General features: G+C 53.2%; 7 protein-coding genes and 1 pseudogene across 8 annotated transcripts; 4 read left to right on the top strand and 4 right to left on the bottom strand.

Annotated features, from left to right (window-relative positions):
- Window positions 1-1,318: 1,318 nt before the first annotated feature.
- Window positions 1,319-1,404, bottom strand: BO95DRAFT_t92 (annotated as a pseudogene). The gene has a single exon. The product of its transcript is annotated as a tRNA-OTHER (tRNA).
- A 1,558-nt stretch (window positions 1,405-2,962) lies between these two features.
- BO95DRAFT_429880 (uncharacterized protein) lies at window positions 2,963-4,753 on the top strand (the record flags this gene model as incomplete). Its single annotated transcript, XM_025584913.1, has 6 exons — window positions 2,963-3,070; window positions 3,566-3,653; window positions 3,708-3,943; window positions 4,041-4,081; window positions 4,534-4,561; window positions 4,628-4,753. 6 exons carry the CDS (start codon window positions 2,963-2,965, stop codon window positions 4,751-4,753), a joined length of 627 nt encoding a protein of 208 aa, XP_025444348.1.
- Window positions 4,754-4,771: 18 nt separating this feature from the next.
- Window positions 4,772-7,743, bottom strand: BO95DRAFT_440862 (putative transcriptional regulator (Cti6)). Its single transcript, XM_025586056.1, has 4 exons — window positions 6,710-7,743; window positions 6,185-6,469; window positions 5,884-6,134; window positions 4,772-5,832 (listed from the first exon to the last, which is right to left on the bottom strand). Exons 1-4 carry the CDS (start codon window positions 7,321-7,323, stop codon window positions 5,144-5,146), a joined length of 1,839 nt encoding a protein of 612 aa, XP_025444349.1. The 5' UTR covers window positions 7,324-7,743; the 3' UTR covers window positions 4,772-5,143.
- Window positions 7,744-8,177: 434 nt separating this feature from the next.
- BO95DRAFT_440864 (uncharacterized protein) lies at window positions 8,178-8,867 on the top strand. The gene has a single exon (XM_025586057.1). The coding sequence runs from the start codon at window positions 8,368-8,370 to the stop codon at window positions 8,608-8,610; it is 243 nt and encodes an 80-aa protein (XP_025444350.1). The 5' UTR covers window positions 8,178-8,367; the 3' UTR covers window positions 8,611-8,867.
- Window positions 8,868-9,759: 892 nt separating this feature from the next.
- BO95DRAFT_440865 (uncharacterized protein) lies at window positions 9,760-12,169 on the top strand. The gene is made up of 3 exons (XM_025586058.1): window positions 9,760-9,812; window positions 9,912-10,688; window positions 10,743-12,169. The coding sequence occupies exons 2-3, from the start codon at window positions 9,917-9,919 to the stop codon at window positions 11,672-11,674; spliced, it is 1,704 nt and encodes a 567-aa protein (XP_025444351.1). The 5' UTR covers window positions 9,760-9,812; window positions 9,912-9,916; the 3' UTR covers window positions 11,675-12,169.
- Window positions 12,170-13,007: 838 nt separating this feature from the next.
- Window positions 13,008-13,909, top strand: BO95DRAFT_512746 (uncharacterized protein; the record flags this gene model as incomplete). The annotated part of the gene is made up of 2 exons (XM_025591543.1): window positions 13,008-13,603; window positions 13,843-13,909. The coding sequence occupies 2 exons, from the start codon at window positions 13,008-13,010 to the stop codon at window positions 13,907-13,909; spliced, it is 663 nt and encodes a 220-aa protein (XP_025444352.1).
- Window positions 13,910-13,959: 50 nt separating this feature from the next.
- BO95DRAFT_512747 (GATA-like domain-containing protein) lies at window positions 13,960-16,329 on the bottom strand. Its single transcript, XM_025591544.1, has 4 exons — window positions 15,917-16,329; window positions 15,670-15,845; window positions 14,840-15,611; window positions 13,960-14,790 (listed from the first exon to the last, which is right to left on the bottom strand). The coding sequence occupies exons 1-4, from the start codon at window positions 16,032-16,034 to the stop codon at window positions 14,054-14,056; spliced, it is 1,803 nt and encodes a 600-aa protein (XP_025444353.1). The 5' UTR covers window positions 16,035-16,329; the 3' UTR covers window positions 13,960-14,053.
- Window positions 16,330-17,699: 1,370 nt separating this feature from the next.
- On the bottom strand, window positions 17,700-19,880 carry BO95DRAFT_491509 (adenosine deaminase family protein; the record flags this gene model as incomplete). The annotated part of the gene is made up of 4 exons (XM_025590647.1): window positions 17,700-18,168; window positions 18,230-18,747; window positions 18,797-19,669; window positions 19,724-19,880. 4 exons carry the CDS (start codon window positions 19,878-19,880, stop codon window positions 17,953-17,955), a joined length of 1,764 nt encoding a protein of 587 aa, XP_025444354.1. The 3' UTR covers window positions 17,700-17,952.
- Between the last annotated feature and the right edge of the window lie 1,037 nt (window positions 19,881-20,917).

A 20,917-nucleotide genomic window follows, 5' to 3' on the forward strand; every position in this document is an offset into this window, starting at 1 on the left:
CATTTGATACTAGATTCAGATTAGTTATGAACTTGAGGCAGATTGATGGCCATACCTTATGCTCCGCGATGACTTGCTCCAGAGATGTATCTTGGTTCTGGTCGATGAATACTGCAGACATCGACTGCTGACTCTCCGAGCTCGCGGCCTTATTTACATTAAACAAAGGATCCAGAAGCTCTTGCAGGGTCTGATCCTCATGGATGTCATATGACACTTGGTGCGAGGCGATGGACTTTGTTATGGATGTATCCTCTTTTTGTGCTTCATTCCGAAGAAACAAGAAGGCCACATTGTCCTGACGGTTGTAAAAGTGCAACAAAAGCGCCCAGGCGGATAGTGCGTGAGCTTCCAGCTTTTCCGGTGCAACACCAGGCAGGTTAGCTGGGTGAGACAAGCGAAACTTTGGTGCTGCATTGTCTTTATGGCCATCGTGCTGGGGCACAGTAGTATGTTCGCTCTCTTTCCCAGTGGTTTGAATTGTAATAGTCATGATGTATAGCAGTCAATAGGTATAGAAGTAAGATATAATAGCGGATATTCACTCTGTGTGTGATATATTGAATTGATTCTCTGGGGCTTAGAGCCGACTTGTAAAGCAGACTGGTAGCGTATCTTATACTATCTAGACTACCTTCTGTAAGCGAGCCATTGGCCGGGATGGCAGCCGCAGTCTCTCTCCAATTTGGGTTTCTGCAGCCCCATCCCTTGCAGCCACTTCCAAGCATCCATCGCGAAGAAACCATCGCTCCTATACAGGACACTGGCGTCAACCAGAACAGACGCAGTGCACAAGGTCACTTGACATAGAATTGAGGCTGTACGCAAGTTTCCCAATCGGGATGGAAGTTCTCATTCAAGGCTCCATCGCTGACGTCTTCAGATAGAACCTATCCCACCGTAGCAGACCTTTTGGCCCAGATCTACTCTGCTTGAGCTGGTGAGCTCACTGTAGTGCTCGATAATGGCTCGACGGATCGACTAGCACTAATCTAGCAGCAGCCTCCCATTGCCGCGATAGCTGCTGGCTTCTCCAGCGATGACGTCCTCACCTCACCACACGAAACCCCCAAATCAGACCCTCACATAGCGTTCTTCTTCGCAATTAGTAGTGCTACTTCCGAGATCTCCTGCCTCGAGACTGCATCTCACCCACGCCCACTCAAAACTTCAGTTGTGGACCCCCCGCGATGCTCCCAACCAAAGCCCTTGACATCACCCCGCCCCCCCCCTGTCCTCCGTGCCATTCCCCCTCAGAAAACATTATGACATCCCCATGACACCATCCCTTCCTCGAGGGGCCGCCAAAAAAGAAATTCCCCCGTACTGGGGTTCGAACCCAGGTCTGAAGCAGGAAACCGTTAGGTGACCCACAACCGTCGTCTCCATCTAGACCATACGGGGTGCTTGTTGAGAGAGACAGCACTTGCAGGGCTGATAGCCGAGCCCTGCTATGGGGTTTTTGGCTGCAGATCCACGCAGACAGGTTATTTTGGATGGACTTTTTGATGAAGTGGCTCTGGTGGGGTGTGGGTTTAGTATGTATTTCTTGGGTTTGGGGGGTGTTGGGGGGTTGGTGTTGGGGTTTCGTCGATGGTGGCTGCTGAGGTGGGGTGTTTTGGGGGATGAACGGAGTAGAATACTGAGATGTGGATAATAATCTAGCTTTTGTTGTGGAGACGGTGTGAGAGGGTTGTTGGGGGCTTAGTATGGATTGTAGTGGTGGAGATGCTGTGTGCATTGAGAGGGGCACGGCTCAGGGAAGACTACATGTTGGGATCTAGACCCTCGCGTGAGTGAGCAAGCTGGTACAGCCCACAACAGAATCGCCCCGTCGTGAAAGCCTAACAAGAATGGCAACACCAGTACCTTGAGAATGGCTGGCCGGGGAGCTGATGGCCATCTGGCTCGCTTTCGGCGCCGCCTGCGTTCTCGGATTGTTGACCTGCATGCCCGCGGCGTGGATGGGGTTCAATATATGCGGCGACGAAGGGTACTGGTTTGGCTGGCTTTCTAAGTGGATCCTGGTGAAACTATTTGTTCTCATTGTCGTCTCATTGATGTGACGACCTGTCTTTGAAGATGATGCTGGTCTCCAGCCCCACTCCCCCCGCGTTGTTTGCCGCTGCCCCGCGCGGATGGGCCCGTTTGCCGGAAGGATAATTCTTTTATTTAGGATGGGGGGGATGTGTTGTTCAGTCCACGATCAACCTGCCTGGCGCTAGACTATCTGCTTAAGTGATTTCTCTTGCACTGCTTACTGCTGAGAAAGCTCTGCTGTATCAGTGGTTGTAGATTGATTCAAGTGGGGTTTTCTTTTTCCAAATTATGACATTTGGCATTTGACATTTATACCTATTCGGCTTTTTCACGGAAGAATACTTACATTACTCTCCAACTCTTCTTCGTATCTATTCATTCTAAGCTTCAAAGTGCTTCTGACTATCTTCTAAGTAGCTTGTGCCGTGTACAGGACTTGGTCCAGACATCCCTCCCATGCTAAGCACCCTCAGTATACGGCATCCTGCTCTCCTTCTTTGCTCCCTTTACTCACACCAACAACATAATTCCTCGCACTATCTCAGCCTCAATCATTCAGTCTAGCTCATATACAAAATGAAAGGGACCATTCCCGATACCGCCAAGTCACCCATGAGACTGGCCTTTCTTCCAGCGAGACTTCCCGCCCAATCCCGGTATCTCCTACGGAGCATGTCTTCACTTCCTTCCTCTCAAAGCGCATAGCTGAAGATCTCCGTCCCAAACTAAGCCTAAAAGCTGCACAGATCGATAGCCCTATGTCTATATAAGACAACTGGTACAGTACTCCCCTGCATCAACCCAACCGATCAGTACCCCGCTGTGCCCTACTCAGTAGTCACCCCCAATTATTCCTGTATCCATATCCTCGCCACAGGCCAGAATCTCCCCTGCGCGAGTAACCTGACAGAGGAGTGTAGCCATGGCCGACCCCGTTGCGGAGCACCTCGCCCTCATCTGGTTCGGTCTGGGCAGCGCAGGCCCCGTTAATTGGTTGCTCTGCGCGGTATCAAACATGTTGTGGAAAAACGTATGCCTATGGGAGGACTTGGAGTTCTGGAAGGGGTGGTTTTTACGCGTGGCTCGATGCGACTATCTATATCGTCTTGTTCCTGGCGTTCCGGCACACCATCATGCACTATAACCCCAATTTCGCGCTACCTGACTGGATGTGATATACAGGCCTGGTTGCCGTTGCCCCACTCCCTCCCCCCCGCGGTTCTTTCCCGCTGCCCCGCACGGATGGGCCCGGTTTTCGGGAGGGTGGTTGATCTATTTCCGGGGGGGAGTGTTGCCTTGTAGAGCCAGGAGTAGTCCACTAGTAGTCCAAGTGTACTCTCGAATTGCCATACATGTTGTGAAGTGAGAGCAGGAAAGCACGTGGTCTCTCGCACAGTGACGAGTACTACTGCTGATTCAGGTGGTATTTTCTCAACAATGATATTCATACATTTTCAATCGATTGACAGCACAATCTCCTATGTTTCTATCTATACTATCGAAAGTCTTCTTTGTATATATCCAGACTAAAGGTGACATTCAATACCTTTTCCTACCCCGTGCCCCATATACTTCATCACGACATCCCTCTCATGCCATGCCAGGCACCCTCAGTAGGTTATAGCTCATTCTCCCCCCTTTCCCTTCTTCTCTCCTCGCACCAACAGTATATCCCCACGCCATCCACCCGGCTCAAACTATATGCAAGATTCCCATCGCAATTCTGTCTGAAGAGCATGAAAGGAAAGTACCAAAAAGGACAAAGCACAATAATCCTCCCCCACCTTCTTTGATCAAGCCCATCCAGACCCCGACTCTTCATCGCCCCATTCTTTCTTCTCTTTCGATCAGAAATCGCAGCAGAGCTGAGCCACTGCAGGACGAGGTACCTCTGGTGTGGTCCGTAGGTCTGAAACACAGGCTCTAGCTCCCGGAGCAGGTCATCCTGCCAAGGTCCTGTCGGGTCGAGTCGTTTTTCGAACACGATGATCACGCACTAGCTAGCAGGATATACTATGCTTGATCAACCCGACTCGACTCGGTATGTATTATCAGCTCGACAAACCAGCTCCCATCAGAAACCTACAGTTTGGTGGTTCCTTACACAGGTCCGCGGGTCTAGCACGCGGCAGCTTCATGCTCCTCCGGCGTGGTTATATATACCGGAACCCAACTCGGAGATTCGAGTACGACGGGTGGATTGTGTGGCGCTTTTCTTATCTGGCTGGCTAATTACCTATCGGGTGGCCTGCTGTATATAGTATCACAGTTCGAAGCAGTCCAGGGGAAGGGGCAATGTGGGATTACTTTGAAGTTCTTGGTGGTTGGAAGGTGGAAGGTAAACTACGCAGGAGCTAATGGTGACTCGCTGGGTCACGTGGCCAAGGATACTCGGACGGCCGGCACGTGATGACAAGGTACTTGTACTGTACCTGCATCTGTAACGACATCGTTTTGCTGACTCCATGAGCGGGCTCTTATTTCTCTGGGCAGGCGCCTGGCCGCGAAGGCTCTGCAACATGTACGCTACACACTTAAAGATCGGAGACACTGGTGCAGATGAGAGATACACTCTACACTCTTCAAGATCGGAGACACTGGTGCAGATGATGAGAGATACACTCCTATCTACCATAGCGAGCAAAGAGCCCAGTGCCCACGCACCATGATTAGAAGTCAGCTACAGCAAAAGGGTCATCCAGATAAGCTATAGCTCAAGAAAGCAATTAAACCCACTTAAGAAGTCGAGCGAGTCGCAGAAACATCCTCATACAAAGACAAAAACCTCAACACCCGTGACACGTAACAAAAGCGCCGAGATGATGGTTTATGCAGCAAATATGCTTGATGCTTGACCGCTGCAGCAATATCCAATCACGCCGCCTCAATGAAAAAAAAGAAAGTTCTCAGCAAGGTACCAGTTCCCGTAACACAGTTCGTAAAAACGCCGATCTCTATCCAGTCAGTCCCAAAGATGCTGTCTGCAGAAGCTCCCATATTATACATGTCCCCACGCAAGTGCAACCAGAGATGAAGGGTATCTTATGTATTTTCTCCCAAGATGCTGAAAAGGGTAAGAAAAAGAAAGGAACAAGAAACGTGATCAGCGTTCTCCCACTTTGCCATACTCTTGCTGCCATTTGAGGAGATGACGCGTGAGTACATCCATCATTTCAACGCTACTCAGTTCCTTGAAGTCTTTCTCTTTTTCGATCGACGTCGGCCCACTGGCGGCATCGTTGTCTGAGGCTGTTGCGCTGGCTGGGTCAATGTCGCCAACGGCCAGCGCCAGGGCACTCTCCAACAGACTGCCATTGACTCGGGCGGCACCGTTGTTGGGAGGCGTCGTGCTCTCCCCGGCCACAGCCATTTCGATCTGCATCCGTGAGATGAACTCGAGAATAGCCGTCACGCGTCTCTTCATCTCGTTCATGGTGGTGCGCTGGTTCACATAGCGCGGCCGACTGGGCTTGCCGGACTCTCCACTGTGTAAATGTATGCCATTGATCCTGGGCGAATCGCTGCCGATGTCGTGCGACTGCCCGCGTCGCGGAGATCGGGTCGAGAAGTTGGAGTCCGTTCCATTCATATCCCGATCCCGAGTGTATTGATTGCGGCCCACGCGGCCACCGCGACGGGCAGGAGGACGGCCCGATTTGCGAGTGGCGGGGCGCGGTGGTGCCGGTTCTGGTGCAGGGGCGGGGGTGAGTTCAGGGCTGGGAGGTTTGGGTTCGGGGTCGGTCGCAACTGGCTTGATTGGCGAGCCGGGTTCATTTTCGGACTCTGCCTCGTCTGCCTGGGTTAGTAATTCCGTCAAATGTACTCATGGAATACACAACCTACCATCTTTCGCCTTGTCGGACCTGGCTTTCCTGCGGTTTGCGGCGTCAGCTGGTTCAGGCTCAGGTTCTTCAGTATCCTTAAGATCCTTGTCGCGCTGTCCGCGCGATGCAGCCCGTTGTCTGCGAGCTACATTATTGACTGGTTTGGCCCTGGACTCATCTTCTGAGACCTGCTGCGACACGGGATTGCTTTTGGAGACGGCGCCAGGTGAGGGTGAGCTCGTGCGTTGGCGTTTCGTGGTTTGCCTTTGACTGTCTCAGATCAGTTGATGACGACGCTACCAGCAATCGGAATGACATACGCTTCGCTATCGCTGCGGCTTCTCTTTGGCCTCCGTGCAGCAAGTTCATCTCCAGGCTTCGTTTCTTCCTTGCTCTCTTCGATTGCACGCCGCAGCTGTTCCTCCTCATCATATGCTGCGTCCCGGCTATTCATTGTGGATCGGCGCTTGGGATTGATAGCTGCGTCATTCGATCGTGACTTTGTGTCTTTATTGCGACGGGAGTTATCGCGCGATGAGTCTCTCGATGAAACGGCAGTGGAGGGAGGAGGAGGGGCGACCGGTAGATATTGGGAGGAGTATGATCTGTGTTACTGTGAGCAGAAAGCATAGAAGGAGAGAAGAAACCTGGGCCCATAGATGACTGCCATCCAAACAAAGACAGAATCTCCAGTTTTTGCAGCTGTTACTGGTCTTGCTGATGCGGCAAAAAATTTCACAGCAGCGAGCAGTCCCACCAAGCAAAAACAAAAAGAAGCTGCCAACACAAGTGCACGCAAGCAACAAATACTAGCAATGAAAGCCAAAACAAAGCTGTGAACCTACCCATTTATCTCATTGAGGATCTTGTGCAAATCCTTTCGGCACTCCTCGCAAAAATATTCATCGGGGCTCATGGCCTCATCCATGATACCCACGCAGCCACCGTGCTGCCAGACTTTGCAGGAATCACACTGGATGAACATGCTGCCGATGTCATCCGACATCAAATCAGCAGGATCTGCGGAGAGACCCAAGAGGGCCTCGTCTTTAATGCCGCCACGCAGTCCATTGCGACCAATTGCCTCTCGACGCGAGGGAGGCAGACCTGGGTATTCCTGCTGTCCACAGAGACAGCGAGTGATCTCTTCTTCTTCGTCCTCCTCATCTTCACCGTCGTCGTCGTCACCGTCGGCAAGTTTCATCTGATCGTTGTCCTCCTCCCCTCGAGCACGCTGGCGCTGCCGCGTCTCTCTGTAGTCACCTTTCGAGCCAATGTCGGCATCGTCGATCGACTGGGACCGGTTCGTGGAAGATCGCTGAGGGGAGGAGATCTTGTGGTGGGAGCGAGTACTTCGTTCGCGAGTCATCGAGGTAGAGGAGCTGGAGGAGTTGGTATGTTGTAGAATGGCTGGGGATGGTTGTGAGGTGCGAGCACGAGAGGAGCGCCGAGGCGTCATGGTGGGAGGAGGGTGGTGGGAGGATAAAAATAGCGGGAGAACTCTGCAGGAGACCCCAGCCGTGCGTATAGGAAAATAGAGGAGAAAAAAGATATAGATAGAGGTTGGAGCACGGCGGAGAAGCTGAGCACACCTGCCCGTGAACGATCAAGCTGTCGCACACGGGTGGGAGGTGGTGGGATTCGAGAACGACGCCCACAATGGTGGGAAAGACGATCAGAGGATGCTGGGAGTAAAAAGCCGGGGGGCAGATCAAGGAAAGGAAGCTGGCAATTGGGAACCAAAGCAGGGAACGATCCTAGAACAACGCCTGCAAGCTCAACTTCAGGCCGAGGACTACATAGTCAGAGGGGAGAGAAAAGGTGGGGAGAGGATTCGGCAGAACAAAAGAAGAGGAGAAGGCAGAGGAGGGAGCGAGCGAGCGAGCAAGAGGAGGAGGAAGAGGAGGAGGAGGAGGAGGAGGGCGAGAGGAACGGACGGACTCCAACCAAATGACGGACGGCCGCCGGAACGGGACCGACGACTGCTTGACTACGGGCGCTGCTTTCAATTCTGCGCGCGGGATTCGCTTGCGGTCAACGCGCATTGGCTTTAGAGTCATTTCTTCCCCGCTCCTCCTCTTTTCTCCGTCTCTTCCTCCTTCTCGCGAATCTGTCGCGTTGTATCGTGTCGTACGGGATTATCTTCTCTAGATACCGTGATTATTCTTCAATCCCGATCTTAGCTCTCACTTTCCCCTCCTCTACCCGCAGCTTCTTCTCTTTCGTCTTGTTCTTGCGCATCAGGTGCTCGGGGAGGAATGCGACGAAAGCACTCATTCCAGTGTCCTGGAACCCCGCTTACCTTCCATGCACCTCTGTCACCAACATCTCCTGATGACGAGATGCCTGGTCCATCATTCCGTCTCTCTTTTTCCGTGTTCCAAACGTTGCAAGATATCCTACGGAGTACAGATACAGGGTTTCTACTGCTCGACAAAATAATGGGTGGGGGGATAGTCTGAATGATACGTACGCTGCAAGCCTCTAAGCACGGCATTTTACAATGAGCTGTCATTCATCCCACAGTCAAACTGGCATGACTACATTCCCATTCAACCAAGATGTCAGACAATCCTCTTCCGGACAACAATTGCATCGCTGCCTCCTCGCTGCCCACTACTCGACCTGTCCTAATCCCCCAGATATCCATCAAATCGGGTATATGTTTTGTGAGGAATCGGGGTCTCAAAAGAACGTAGGTGAGGGAGCAGGTGGCTTTGTCAGTTTGTGGGCAAGCGGCAAGTAATGTGTGACCGTTCGCTTGAAGCTGGGTAATCGGCACCGCGACTGTCTGGCTATGCTAGCACGGGTCGATAGAGATCGCAAGGATGGTCCAGGACTCGGGAATACTCGAGTATTCCTTCGCTTGGGGTGGATATCATATTCGACAAAGTTGCGTAGGATAAAAGCACGAGGAGGTACCAGGCCAGTCCAGTGTATATCGAGCGAGCCGGCTGAGTCAAGTTGGTGCCAGGTGAGATGACGAAGCAAGAAAAGTGCTGGGACTGGGTTTAGTTGAGTCTTTGGTCGGGTGGGGCCATCACTAAAAATGGCCTAGCTCTTAACGGCCTGGAGCTCTCATGCCTCAGGCATTCACCACCACCTGAGGTACCCGCAGCTCCTCTAGAAAGGGAAAGCGGATTACTTATTGGTCATTCATAATAATTATCGACCGACGATTCGATTCCACCACCCCTCCGCCTTCTTCGTCCCCTATACCTTAATGTCTTTTTCCCCCTCTTCCCCCTCTTCTTTCTCCCCAGGTTTAATTCACCCCCATATAATTCGGCCCTCACTTGTCTGGCTGGGGTCTTTCAATACATTCCTATCCCTCCCTCCGAGTTAATCTCCAGGTCCGGGGTTGGGTTGGTCTCGTTTCTTGCAGTGCTCTGTCCCTACCGACACCTCGGGCTGAGTCAAAGTCTGCATGAGCGGTCCCAGTGCATGGTCAACAATGTGAGTCCCTTACGCTCATTCGGCATTTTCTTTCGCACTTGCCCTGGCGGTTGAGGTCTGGTGGAAATGGACACCTTGGATGCACGCTTGGGCAGCGGTCCGGTCAAACATCGTGTGGTTCCGTTTGCCAACGTAGGGGAAACATGACAACTAAGTGTGGGTGCCAAATCAGTGCCGGTTTACGAACAACCCGCCGTTCTTCTTCCTCCTCCCCACCCTCCCTCATAAATCGCCGTTTCCCTGTCGGTCAGACGAAATCAACCTTTTCGGAGGGCCTTTGGCGGCAGACCATTAGCATCACCCAAAAAAAGCTGGGACAATAAGACACCGCGGGCGATATCGTTGGGGTTGGTTGTTCGGAGAATCAAAACGGCGTCTCGGCCGTGACTGTGGTTGAAGCGAGTCGAGAATCTTGCAGCATGACTGCTACGTTGAGTATGTCTTTTACCAACGGTATCTGTTCCTCGGGAGAAGGAACGCCTGGCGTTCTTGGTGCGTACAAATAATGGAAATTGCCCCCGAGGCGGGCCACACAGGAGGAAGGTTGGAGGGTCTGCTGGCTGCTGGGTTGCTGATACTGTTCACCCGCAGATGGGATGTTCAATGCGGCTCCTGATACACCGTCTCCTGTCTACCCGGATCGTTTAATTCGTCCTCTCCCTAGGCGTACCCTTCGCTCTCGCCTGTCCTCCGAAGCGGCCGACTCGATCCTCTTCCCTCCGGCCCCGGCAACACAACTTTTCTATGGGACCCCGGTGGATGGCGCGGATCTTGTACATGACACGAAGGTGTACGTGCAACAGAGTGAAGGTCGTGATCAGAGCCCCGAGCGTGACCACCTCCATTACGAGAACGGAATAGAGCTGGAGAGCGGCGATGAGGACGGGCCTGTAGTTGTTCGACGAAGTGCCGGTTTTCGAGGGTCCTCTCTGTCCCCGTCGGCCTTCAGTGCACAACCCCAGGCCGTCCCCACCAACGGGGACCGGGCGCCCGTCAAGTCGTCCTCGGCGGGTCCTGATGGGTACGACGCGTTTGAGAACACTAACAACAAAAAGAAACGCAAGATTCCAACTCCGGGCAGTCTCGGGAGCCACCATTCCACCCTTTCTCCTGAATTTTCCACCATGGGGCTAGCCAGCTCGGTCCAACCCTCCTCGGCCAGTGAAAGCAGCCATGTGAGTACATTCTACGGCACCGGGAGCCCCGCGTCTCCGATCTCCAGTGGCGTTTCCGGGGCCGGCAGAGGTCGTCTCGGTCGTCAACCGCATCGCAGCACAGGGCGAAACTCTTTCTCGCTTCATTCACCGATCAGTTGGCCTCGGACCCCCAGCCGACGCGACGGTTTGTTGTCCTCCCCTGGGCCTGCAGGTACGCAACCATCCGTCTCCCGGTCGACCAAACCTTTGCTTATTTGTACTTTAGGTGACTCGTCCGAGAAGCCCGACCAGGGTATCATCTCCACGGCCATTGCCAATGCTGCCGCGTCCGCGTTTGCCCCTCCCCCTACCGGTCCCAAGCATGTTAGCATGCTAGAGCAACAAACTCCCACGCCTACCAAGACACAATTCACATTCACGTGTGAATCCGATTCCTCGAGAGGCATGGCGCTCCAACCCCAGACTTCGTATCCCCCACACCACCGCTCACCCTTGTCTCTCCCGGCTGCCGCACCGAACCCGAGGGGTCCCTCTCAGGGAACACAAACGAGCCCCAACATGGCTGCTCAACCCAACTCGCAAGAATCTCAGCACCAAGCACAGCAAGCACAAGCGGGCACGGGTGAAGCCCCGGCGGCCAGGAAGAAAAAGCGATCGCCAGGGAGCATCTACGCCCTGGCTGCGCGTCAACGCAAAATCCAGCAGCAGTACGCAAATCTCCACCATCCCCCAAGCATTGAGGACATCTGGATCTGTGAGTTCTGTGAGTACGAGAGTATCTTTGGACGCCCACCGGAGGCCCTCATTCGGCAATACGAAATCAAGGATCGTAAGGAGCGCAAGCGACTAGCAGAGAAGAAGCGGCTGCTTGAGAAAGCCAAGATGAAAGGTCGGAAGGGCAAGAAGGCGACCAAGAATGCCACTAAGCAGGCGGCAGCTCAGCCGGCAACCTATGATCATGGGTACGATCGCGCATCTGTGGACCACTCTTCGATGGGAGGCGGGGCTGGAACCCATGAGGATGAGTATGGGAGCAACGAGCATGAGGAAGAGGCGGACCCAAGCCCACCAGCACCACCACCTTTAGCTCCACCGACCAGTGCTAAGGGCGCCATGCCACCGAGTAATGCACCAAAAGTGGCGGCGACGGGGTCGGGCGCTAAAGGGGTTGTTGACGGAGAGAAGCGGCCGCCCTGACAAAGAAGCGATGGCGCTCGGGTATGTGACCAGTGAGCCGCCATTGCGATTGTTCGGTTTTGAGTCGTTGTCTCTTGATGTTTAATGGTTTGTTTTGTTTTTGTCCTGCATGATGGATTGTTAGCCTTGTTTTGTTTTCTTGTTTTGCATGGAATGAATCCCCGCTCTGGTCGATGAATGTCACGTCAGCGTCATGCATGGTTTCTGGTCCAATTGGCATTGTGTTTCAACATTGATACATATTGGAAGGATGGGGGATGAACTGGGTTGCATAGTTGCATAGGAATAAGGTTTGGTTGATTGACTATCAATAATAAGGTCTGATGGCATGTGCAGATGTGAGGTTTGGCAGGTTTGGCAGGTTAGCCTGGTTTAGTAGCAGCTGTCTGGTGTATATGCTGTCTAGGTAGCAGTTAGCAGTTGTGTTAGGGAGAAGATCGAGATGAATGGGATGAACAAAGAAGCCTTGCAAGGGAGGCAGGCGGTTAACTCTGGAAGCTGAAAGGTTTCGAACTTTTGTAGTTAATCGCCAAGCGAGGATCGATTGGAATCCAGCCACCGACTGCTAAGGCGGGCGCTTTGTGTGCACCAACCACTTGGGTAGTGGGGAGTGTCTACCTAGTACCTTACCTACTAGGTACTGTAAGCGCCGCCTGTCGATCTGAAACGGGCCGTAGGAGTGTGCAGAACCCATCGGATTCCTGCAGTGGCAGTGGCTGACTTCAAGGTTCTCTTCGCGCGCGTTTGCTGATGCAAGGTCTACTTGGTCAACTCACGCTATAGTGTTTCAACCTGGAGAGGAGGGGTTTTCTGAAGAAGATAAAAATAGGTGCTGAGGGTGGGTGGTCTGGGAGCCGTGGAAGGATATAAAGAGGTGAATGGCGAGGTGAAGGGGATTGTTCAGCAAGCAAGCCAGCAACGTTCTTTCACTCATTGTTCTTTCTGCGTTCTTTTTGTCGGTCATTGACATTCTTCTCTACATAAGCTTGAGTCTGCATATTGAGACTGACCAACACTCCATTCTGTTGACACTTCTCAACACTTCATTCTGTGGTGGACCTACCTCTCGAGATTATCCTTCTGCATATATCAGACATATACCCGAGGCAGCGCCCTTCTTTCCTTGATCTTTCTCCTTTTTCTCGTCTACATAGATCTGCGTCAGCATATACACATACATTCAGATCTAGATCCCAAGATATCAAAGTTGTCCTGCGCCGGCGCATACAACACCACACACTACACACAACCACGACCATAACAACGACAACAACAACAACCACAATCCCCCCCCCCCCCCCCGCAGCAACCCAAACCCACCATACCAAGAAAAATGTGGTTCCTCCTCCTCCGCCTCTTCAAATTCGGCTTCAAAGCCCACAAAACCCACAAGGCCAAAAAGAACGGCACCTACGACCCTTCCTCTTCCTTTCCGATGTCCACCACCTCCAACAAAACTGGCACCACCACCACCATAACCACGAACAACATCCCTCCACACCTCCGCCGCAGCAAACCGAAACACTACCTCAACCTCTGCCTGCACATCTGCCAACTCGTCTTCGGGCTGACCACGCTGGCCCTCTACGCGCACCACATCCACACCATCCACGACTCGGGTCCGACGGCCACCGCCGGCGCGAAATGGGTGTACGCGATCGTGACGGCCCTGCTGGGCTGCGGCACCGCGATCGCCTACATCGTGCTGATGCAGTACATCCTGAAGACACGGGTGCCCGTGGCGCGGCGGGCGAGCTGGCAGCTGCCCCTGTTTGTGTGGGAGGTGGTGCTGTGTGTGGTGTGGTTGACGCTGTTTGGGATCTTCGGGAGTGAGTATCTGGGCCGCAAGTCGGCGACGGAGAGTGGGGAGACCAGGCGGATGCGGCATGCGGTTTGGGTGGATTTGGTGAATTTGGGGCTCTGGGTGGGGTCCGCTTGTTGGACCGGGGTGAGGTGGTGGGGGAATCAGAGGAGAACTTCTGCAGAGGGGGAGGGGGTGGGGGTGGAGAAGGGGGTTGAGGTTGAGGAGGGGGGCATGGTTTGATTTCCTCTTCTTGGGTGGTTATGGGGATGGTGGGAGATGGAGGGTGGAAGGGAGAAGGGGTTGGGTTGGGGGTTGGATGGAGGCAAGGGAGGAGGGAGGAAGGAGTCTGGGAAAGCTGAGACAGGGTCGGGTGGGAAAATCGGTGGCTTAATGGAGGGCTCTACGGTGTTTACGGTGTCGATGGGTTATGATTGCCAAGCAGCATGGTTTATCTATTCTTCTATCTCTCAAGTACAAGCAAGCCATATCATTCATTTAGAAATGCCGCTGCATACATCGTGATCGTTTCCCGTGACTTCGTATTATGAACATCCTCCTGCAACACCTCCTGGCAATCAGGCCTCGGTATTTTCAGGACGGCGCCGCCCAGATCTCCCGCGGCTCTGCTCCAGCATCATGCTGATTCCGCTGCGGCTGGGAGGCAACGAGAACGGAGTCAGCAAAGCCGGTCCCTCGTCCTCCTCAGCGCTATCGTCCTCGACATCAGAGTGCACGGAAATCTCATCGTCCGATACGGTCTCCATAGTCACGCCAGAGGTCGGGGCTGTCGTCACAGTGCCATGTGAGCTCTCAAACTGAGGAGACAGGTTCGTGTTGGTGAGTATCTCACTAGATGCTGCTTGCATCGGGTCTGGGGGTGCTGGCGCGGACAGCGACCCGAAGCCGGAAACCCCCACAGACGACGCAGGGAAGTGCTCCTGGCGGACACTGTCCGAGAACTGTTGCCGAAAGTTCTTGTTGACCAGCTTGGCCGCAGACGGCTGGTAGTTCTCGGGCTCCAGGTGTCGGTAGTCATAGCGGCGAATAGCGCTTGGCACGAAGAAGTTCGGCTTTGGTGTGGGTGGCTTGACCAGGAAGTCGCCCCACGGACGCTTTCGCGGTGGTGGTGAAGGAGCTCTAGGTGCACTGTCTGGGTTGAGCAGCTCCCTCAAATCTTCAAGGAATGTTGCCGGCAGACTGCCCGACTTGAATTGCTCTTCTGGCTGAGTGGCAGCTGTATCAGGTGTCTTTGACTGGGATTTGATGCTTTCACACAGCTCTTGGTTTGTATCCTTGGGGGATATAGCAACCTCTTGAGAAAGAATCAGAACCCGTTCCTATAGTGGCAAGTCACTGCCTACCTTCCACAGTCTCGGACACCTTGATCTCATTCTGCTTGGATTCAATCTGAGAATGGTCAACGGTCAATGCGGCCGACTCTGGAACGACAGAGACGCCAATGGTTTCCAACAGCGGCTGGGAGGAATCAAGCTGTATCAAACTCTGAGATCCAACAGGTCTCACACTCTCAGGAATGAAGCCGTCTTGCGGAGTCAAGATGCGAGCAGAATCACCACTAGTACCAGAGGAAAGTCGAGACGACCCGCGTGGCTTGAGTGCAGGTCCGCGAAGGTCTTCAGCATCCAGTGGGGTAGATTCCGGCGGAGTCTCCTCGAAGACCGAACTGCTGGTGGTGCCAGACGATTGCTGAGAGGATTTGCGCCGCATCAGCACTGGGCGAGTTTCGGGGTAATCCGTCATCAGTGGAGCAGGGTCCTGATTAGAACTGCCCGTGGTACCGGTGGAGTGCTGGGACGACTTGCGACGCATGATCACTGGTCGACGTTTGGCTCCTCTCGCTTTCGCGGCCACGATAAAAGCCTTCTTCTGCGGAGCTCTAGTGGCAGGCTCTGGCACGATCAATGGAGTGGTAGGAATGGGCGTGGGTGTATTAGAGGGTTTGCGGGTGGTGCTCTGACCGTCCAGGCCAGTGAGCAGAATACGGGTAGTCTTGTGTGTTTCTCCGTGGGAGGAGTGACTGCTACTTGGCTTCTTCAGAATGGGTGGAAGTGGCCTGCCGCTGCCACTGCTGGGCTTGCGTGGCTTGTCTGCCTGGCTTGCTCTCTTGTGGGCCTGAGGAAGGTTAGACCCAGAGAAATATCCGTACAGGCAGTGTCAGGAACCATCAAACCTTGTGTAGCTCGGATAGGGAAATCGAACGCTGGTCTGAGATCCTCGAAAACAGGTCGGCTAGCATGGAGCCAGTCATAGATCGCAGCAGGCGCTTGCTACCCCAGATCCTCCAAAAGAAGTTCTCAAGCCGGTATCCTTTGTCGTCATTGTGCACTGAGGGGTTGGCACTGTAGACTAAAACATAGCCGGATAGAGTAAGCAAAGTACAATTTATCGCAGAAGAGAGGAGGTGCGGCCACGCTCACCTCTCCACAAACGGGCAACATCTGCGACGTCCACTGAGTCTGCCCCGTTCAGGTCTGCAGAAACCTCCTTGGTCGCTGTCGACAACAAGCCTCTGGGAAGACGCTCCATTGTTTTCATTCTCTCCGCTGAACCCGCCAAAAGACGGATACGACAACGACAAGAGGATTGAAGCAGACAAGCTACATAGTCTGAGGGAATAGGGGGACTGGAGGAACCGAGGGAAGGTAAGTGAGGTAAGTGCGCGAGTGTTAGCAGTTGATGCTGTCAGTGTTGCGTGTGGCGGTGAATTGGTGAAGAGAAGGGAATCGAATCCGGGGGAGGCCCATTAATTCATCAATTCACTCTCTCTCACTTCACACACAAGGGTTTGTGTTTGTGTTTGGGAGATCAATGGATGGTCGGAACACTTTCCAGACCGATGGATGGATCAGCTGCAAGGGCAAGCCATACGAAACCCCGGAGATCTTCAGCCTGCAGCCTTAATCCAAGTCCTGTAAGTTAGTTACTCAAGAACTGAGGATAAGTCAATGGTAGGTGGGTAAATAGTTACTGTACAGTACAAGTAAATAATGGGTGGGATTAGCAGGCGCAGATGCCGCCGCCGCCTATTCCATTTCCTTCTTTCTTGTTGTCTTCTTCTTCTTCTTCTTCTTCTTCTTCTTCTTCTTCTTCTTCTTCTTCGTCGCTTCCTGCCGCTCTGCTCTATGTCCAGGTGACCACTGCTCATTCCAATCGCCCTGCAGGCACTGATTCACTGCAGGCTGACTCCAACCCAGTTTTGTGTGCAGAATATCTGCAAGAAACTCGAAAACCGGGGGGCACTGGGCGGCCCTGGGCGGCCCTGGGGGGAAAGGGTCGGAGCGGAACGAAAAGAGGCGGACAGTTCGGATTGACCTGTCATCTACTCACTCACTCATCCACTTCCCAAGCGCTTAGCGAAGGCAAGACTCGCCTTTCTTCTCCCTTCTTCCTTCCTCCAGTCCGGTTGGCTGCCTTTTCCGCTCTCCCCTCGGAGCTTGCCGACAACAAACAAATCTGACAGATATCAGTGATTCATTTCCTCGTCTTTGTCATATGCTCGGCTCAAATTTACTCTCCCGCCCCCTTCCCTCGTGACCATGGCGTTCTTCTTAGTGACTGACTGTATCTGACTAAGATTTCGAGATCCTCTGTGAAACAAACTCCGAGGCTCTTTCCTAAACCGCCTACCCGCGCACAGTCACTGTACTGTTGGTCACTACATTCTGGGGAGACGAGGAACTGCAGATTCCCCCGGTGGCTGTGCTGCATTCATCTGCTCCATTTCCCCGGGTTGGGGCGGATCGGGCACTTTACACGCCTATGGAGAAATAGCAGCAAAAGCAATGTCCTTGCCTCCCGATTACACAGTGCAACTTCTGGACTTGGAAAGGCTACATAGTGCGTCTAAGCTCTTGCCTGGTGGGGCATGGCAACCACAGGCAATACCAGCCGAGTTGGGGCAAGCGATCATCGCTCATCCGATGCACCATGTCTCACCGCCAGCCTCATTGCTTGGATCACACCTACCAATGTGCTGAAAGCCGAGGTCCAGAGGCTTCCACGCTGGAATGCTACAAGGTTGAAACCGGAGGTCTGCTGTCAATTGCCCAGCCTATGGGCATCAACCACTACCCGCGAAGCAGCACCGACAAATAACTTCCCCAAAATGGTCCAGCTTGTCGGCCATACTACCCACGTGCTGTGCAATGTGGTGTCACCGACTGAACGCCTCTCATATGTCAGGACCCTCCTGCCTCTTCTTTCTCTTGATGTGTTCGCATTGAGTCAAGATTCGGACACGTGATAGGGACTCAACTCAAAGACATCACTTGTAGCGAAGACCCCGGGAGTCAGCACCAGAAGCTCAATGCATCTCGGGTACACTACTGGAGAACTCAGGACATCGGTTGTACTGGTCCCGACTGATGTTTCGATGACATTGCGACAGGAAAAGATGGATTTTCAATTCCATCAATCTGACACGCATACATATATACATATATCTGTTGACTTCTCATGCTGTAGTCATTCCCATCGTCGCGTTCTGCCACTCGCTGCCATACTCGTCGACAATCCATTGACAGAAATCCTCCCATTGCTGGTTCCACACTTGCATATACTGCGCTTTGATGCCGGTGCCACGTTCTCCAAGATCGATGTCCCGAACCCAATCTCCATCCGACTGGTCCTCGAAGTTGGCCCATCGAAGACTATTCTGAGCGAGGGCTCCCTAATTGCACGGTGGCTGGTTAGATAAGAATGGTAGAAGAGTATCAGGAATTGACGCTCACCAGTCCAGCAAGTCCGATGTTGTCGAACCCTTGTATGGTTTGATAAAAGTCATAGCTTAGGCCGGCCGCATCCTGGCCAAGCATTGCGGGGTCGTCGTTGCTGATGGCAGTAGCAATGCCATGGGCAACCATCGCAGGCAGCGGGTGATGCAGAACATCGGTCGCAAGGCGGAGAACCTCATTCGAGATAGGACAAACTTCAACCATGATGGAGTTGGTGATCACCTCGTCGATAAGTTGAGGATGCTTGTACAGACTGAACCCGTGGCCAATCCGTCGAGTGTTGAACAAGATCGCATCGACCAGATTGTAGTCGGTTGAGTTACCATCCCCAAGGGTCTCTCCAGCATGGAAGAAGAAAGGAATCGTGAGATTCAATCGCTCGGCTTGTTCACGGAACCAGACCAACTCCGGGGCCACATCGGACAAAGGACGACCAAGATCTTCCTGGCCTACCAAGTCGTATCCGCTAATAAGTTCAGGAAACTTGGCCTTTCTCCCGAGAGCAACCTTCATGCCTGGTCATGTCAGCCCACCTTTCCGGATACAAGGGACAGGCCCACTTACTGCTTGTGAGCGAGGCACGATCCTCGCTTCTGATGTCCGACCAGATGACACGGGCGCCCCAGAACTTCTTCCCTTTGTCGGTCTGCTTGAACTTGTCCAATTCCTCCACCATCACCTGCCAGTACACATCGAGATTTGGGTCAGCATCTTCGTCACCTTGGTGGACCAGAATCCCCGAGGATGCGCTGGCACGAATTTCAACCCAGTTGATGCCGTCGTCGATTAGAGCTGCAAAAAGCTGTTGGTAGAATGTCCGTAGAATAGGTTCGTACGACATCATACTGTCAGCCGGCGTGAAGGCAGCTTGGAAGATCCTCCAAATCTGATCGACGCCAAGGTCGTGCCTAATGGAATCCTCGGGCTGGAGCTCGAGCTTAGACAAGACGAAGTCGGCGAAAGCTTGGCTTCCCCCGGTGAATGATTGAGCGGCATACTTGACCGGGAGCTGAGTGTTGGGTACGTAGTCTGTGGAATCAATTGCCGGCCCTGAGGCTGCAATTGTGTGGTTGACGTGAGCGAAGGTGAGGGTCGCGTTCTTCTGTTCGATTTCATTCGTGACCGGCTGCGACACGGTGACGACCATCCCCTCCGTCTTCATGACAGCGTCGAGTAGAATCTCATACGGAAGCATCGAGGCCAGATGGGCATGCAGGAGAGCGCCCTTGGGCATCCGCTTCACGATCTTCCAGAGTTGCGTGTCGGGAATGAGCGGCTTGGCCTTGGGAAACATCTCGCCCGCGAACCTTTCCTTGTCCTCGTCTTCCACCGTCCCGGGCACCCTCCAGAAACTGTCAATCTCATATTGACGGATCGCATCGACAATGGCATCTGCCTGTCGAGCGACTGCAGAGAGGTTTTGTCGAAAGGCGTGGTCTGCGCCCGCGTCAGTCTGAGGCAAGATAATTTAGGATGATCCGATCTACGCACCCTGTCGCTGTCGCTTCTCCAAGGTGATCAATGCCGACCGATCCTGAAGATGCTTCTGCACCGCACTGCTGTTGACGTCCGGCTCTCCATCGAACACAAGTGCAGTGGAAACAGCCGAGACCGAAAGGGCGGCGACCAGAGTTTTGCAGATATGCATGGTGAGGGAGAGAACGTGGAAGGGGGGTCACTTCCAATGCCACGGGGAAAACGGCCGTCAGCAGAACAACGAAAATCGTATGACTCTTCTCTCACTGCAACAACAGGCAGCACACTAGAGCTTATATGTCCTTTGAATCCCGCGTTCAATTGATTACTGAGAGGCGGGGGAGTAGCAGTAGCAATCAACGCGCCGGGGCAATTCATCTAAGATATACCTAATCAGGACCAGCAAACACGACTAGCTGCCCTCGATCCAATTTCAATGGAGACAACGGACCCAATGCATGCGAGTGCTCCGATCCCACTCAGTCTTGGCGGCGGGCCTGAGAAGATAACCTGGCGATGGAATGGAACCGGTGGACTCTTAGACTCCGTCCGTCTGCTATCAGCGTAAACTATCGCCAAGCTGCAGCCACTAGTTCACCCTATAACACTAACTGACACCAATGACATGTGGATTTGTTCAAGAGGGAGAACAACCGCGTCAACGGCAGAGAAAACAAAAACCAAAACAAATCAATCCTTGGAAAAACCCGGAAACAGAAAAAAAGACACCACTTCCACGACAAGTTAATTCAGTTGGGGATTTCCATGATTCAGAGCCCAATCTATCAGGGACGGGGGAAGAGAGACTAGGGAACCAGGACCCTAGCTTAGCCTGGGTGACCCTGGTTAGAATGCCTGGAGACTAACGAGTGGCTGGACCAACTGTGGGAACGCAGCGGATCTTCCCAGGAGGGGAAGAAAATCAGGGAACTGCCGCCAAGCCCCAAGCCCCCCAATCGATCTGCATGCCCGTGACAACTCCTCGGGGGATCACAACAACAAGAAGTATTCATGACTTCTGACTACGCAGTACGGAGTAATCCTACCCATACTTCCTGAAACACGATGATGAAGTCATTCTCGAACCACACACGGTCAATTTACTCATAAATACGGAGTAAGTGGACTGTTTGTAGCGGATCGGACTATACAGATTACTCGCCGATTACGTCAATGCAGCCCTGCTTCTGATCCACTGCTTACATCTGG

This window comes from Aspergillus brunneoviolaceus, assembly GCF_003184695.1.
Source record: "Aspergillus brunneoviolaceus CBS 621.78 unplaced genomic scaffold BO95scaffold_18, whole genome shotgun sequence".
Lineage (NCBI taxonomy): Eukaryota > Fungi > Ascomycota > Eurotiomycetes > Eurotiales > Aspergillaceae > Aspergillus > Aspergillus brunneoviolaceus.

Excerpts from the sequence above, each read along its gene's own strand:
- BO95DRAFT_512747 (XM_025591544.1), bottom strand. The coding sequence starts at position 16,034 with ATGAAAACAATGGAGCGTCTTCCCAGAGGCTTGTTGTCGACAGCGACC. Across the intron at positions 15,846-15,916 it reads TGTTGCCCGTTTGTGGAGAG|TCTACAGTGCCAACCCCTCA; the intron begins GTGAGCGTGGCC and ends GCTATGTTTTAG. Across the intron at positions 15,612-15,669 it reads CCCTATCCGAGCTACACAAG|GCCCACAAGAGAGCAAGCCA; the intron begins GTTTGATGGTTC and ends AACCTTCCTCAG.
- BO95DRAFT_440862 (XM_025586056.1), bottom strand. The coding sequence starts at position 7,323 with ATGACGCCTCGGCGCTCCTCTCGTGCTCGCACCTCACAACCATCCCCA. Across the intron at positions 6,135-6,184 it reads AGCCGCAGCGATAGCGAAGC|TCAAAGGCAAACCACGAAAC; the intron begins GTATGTCATTCC and ends GATCTGAGACAG. Across the intron at positions 5,833-5,883 it reads GTCCGACAAGGCGAAAGATG|ACGAGGCAGAGTCCGAAAAT; the intron begins GTAGGTTGTGTA and ends TAACCCAGGCAG.
- BO95DRAFT_440864 (XM_025586057.1), top strand. The coding sequence starts at position 8,368 with ATGAGCTGTCATTCATCCCACAGTCAAACTGGCATGACTACATTCCCA.
- BO95DRAFT_440865 (XM_025586058.1), top strand. The coding sequence starts at position 9,917 with ATGTTCAATGCGGCTCCTGATACACCGTCTCCTGTCTACCCGGATCGT. Across the intron at positions 10,689-10,742 it reads GTCCTCCCCTGGGCCTGCAG|GTGACTCGTCCGAGAAGCCC; the intron begins GTACGCAACCAT and ends TTTGTACTTTAG.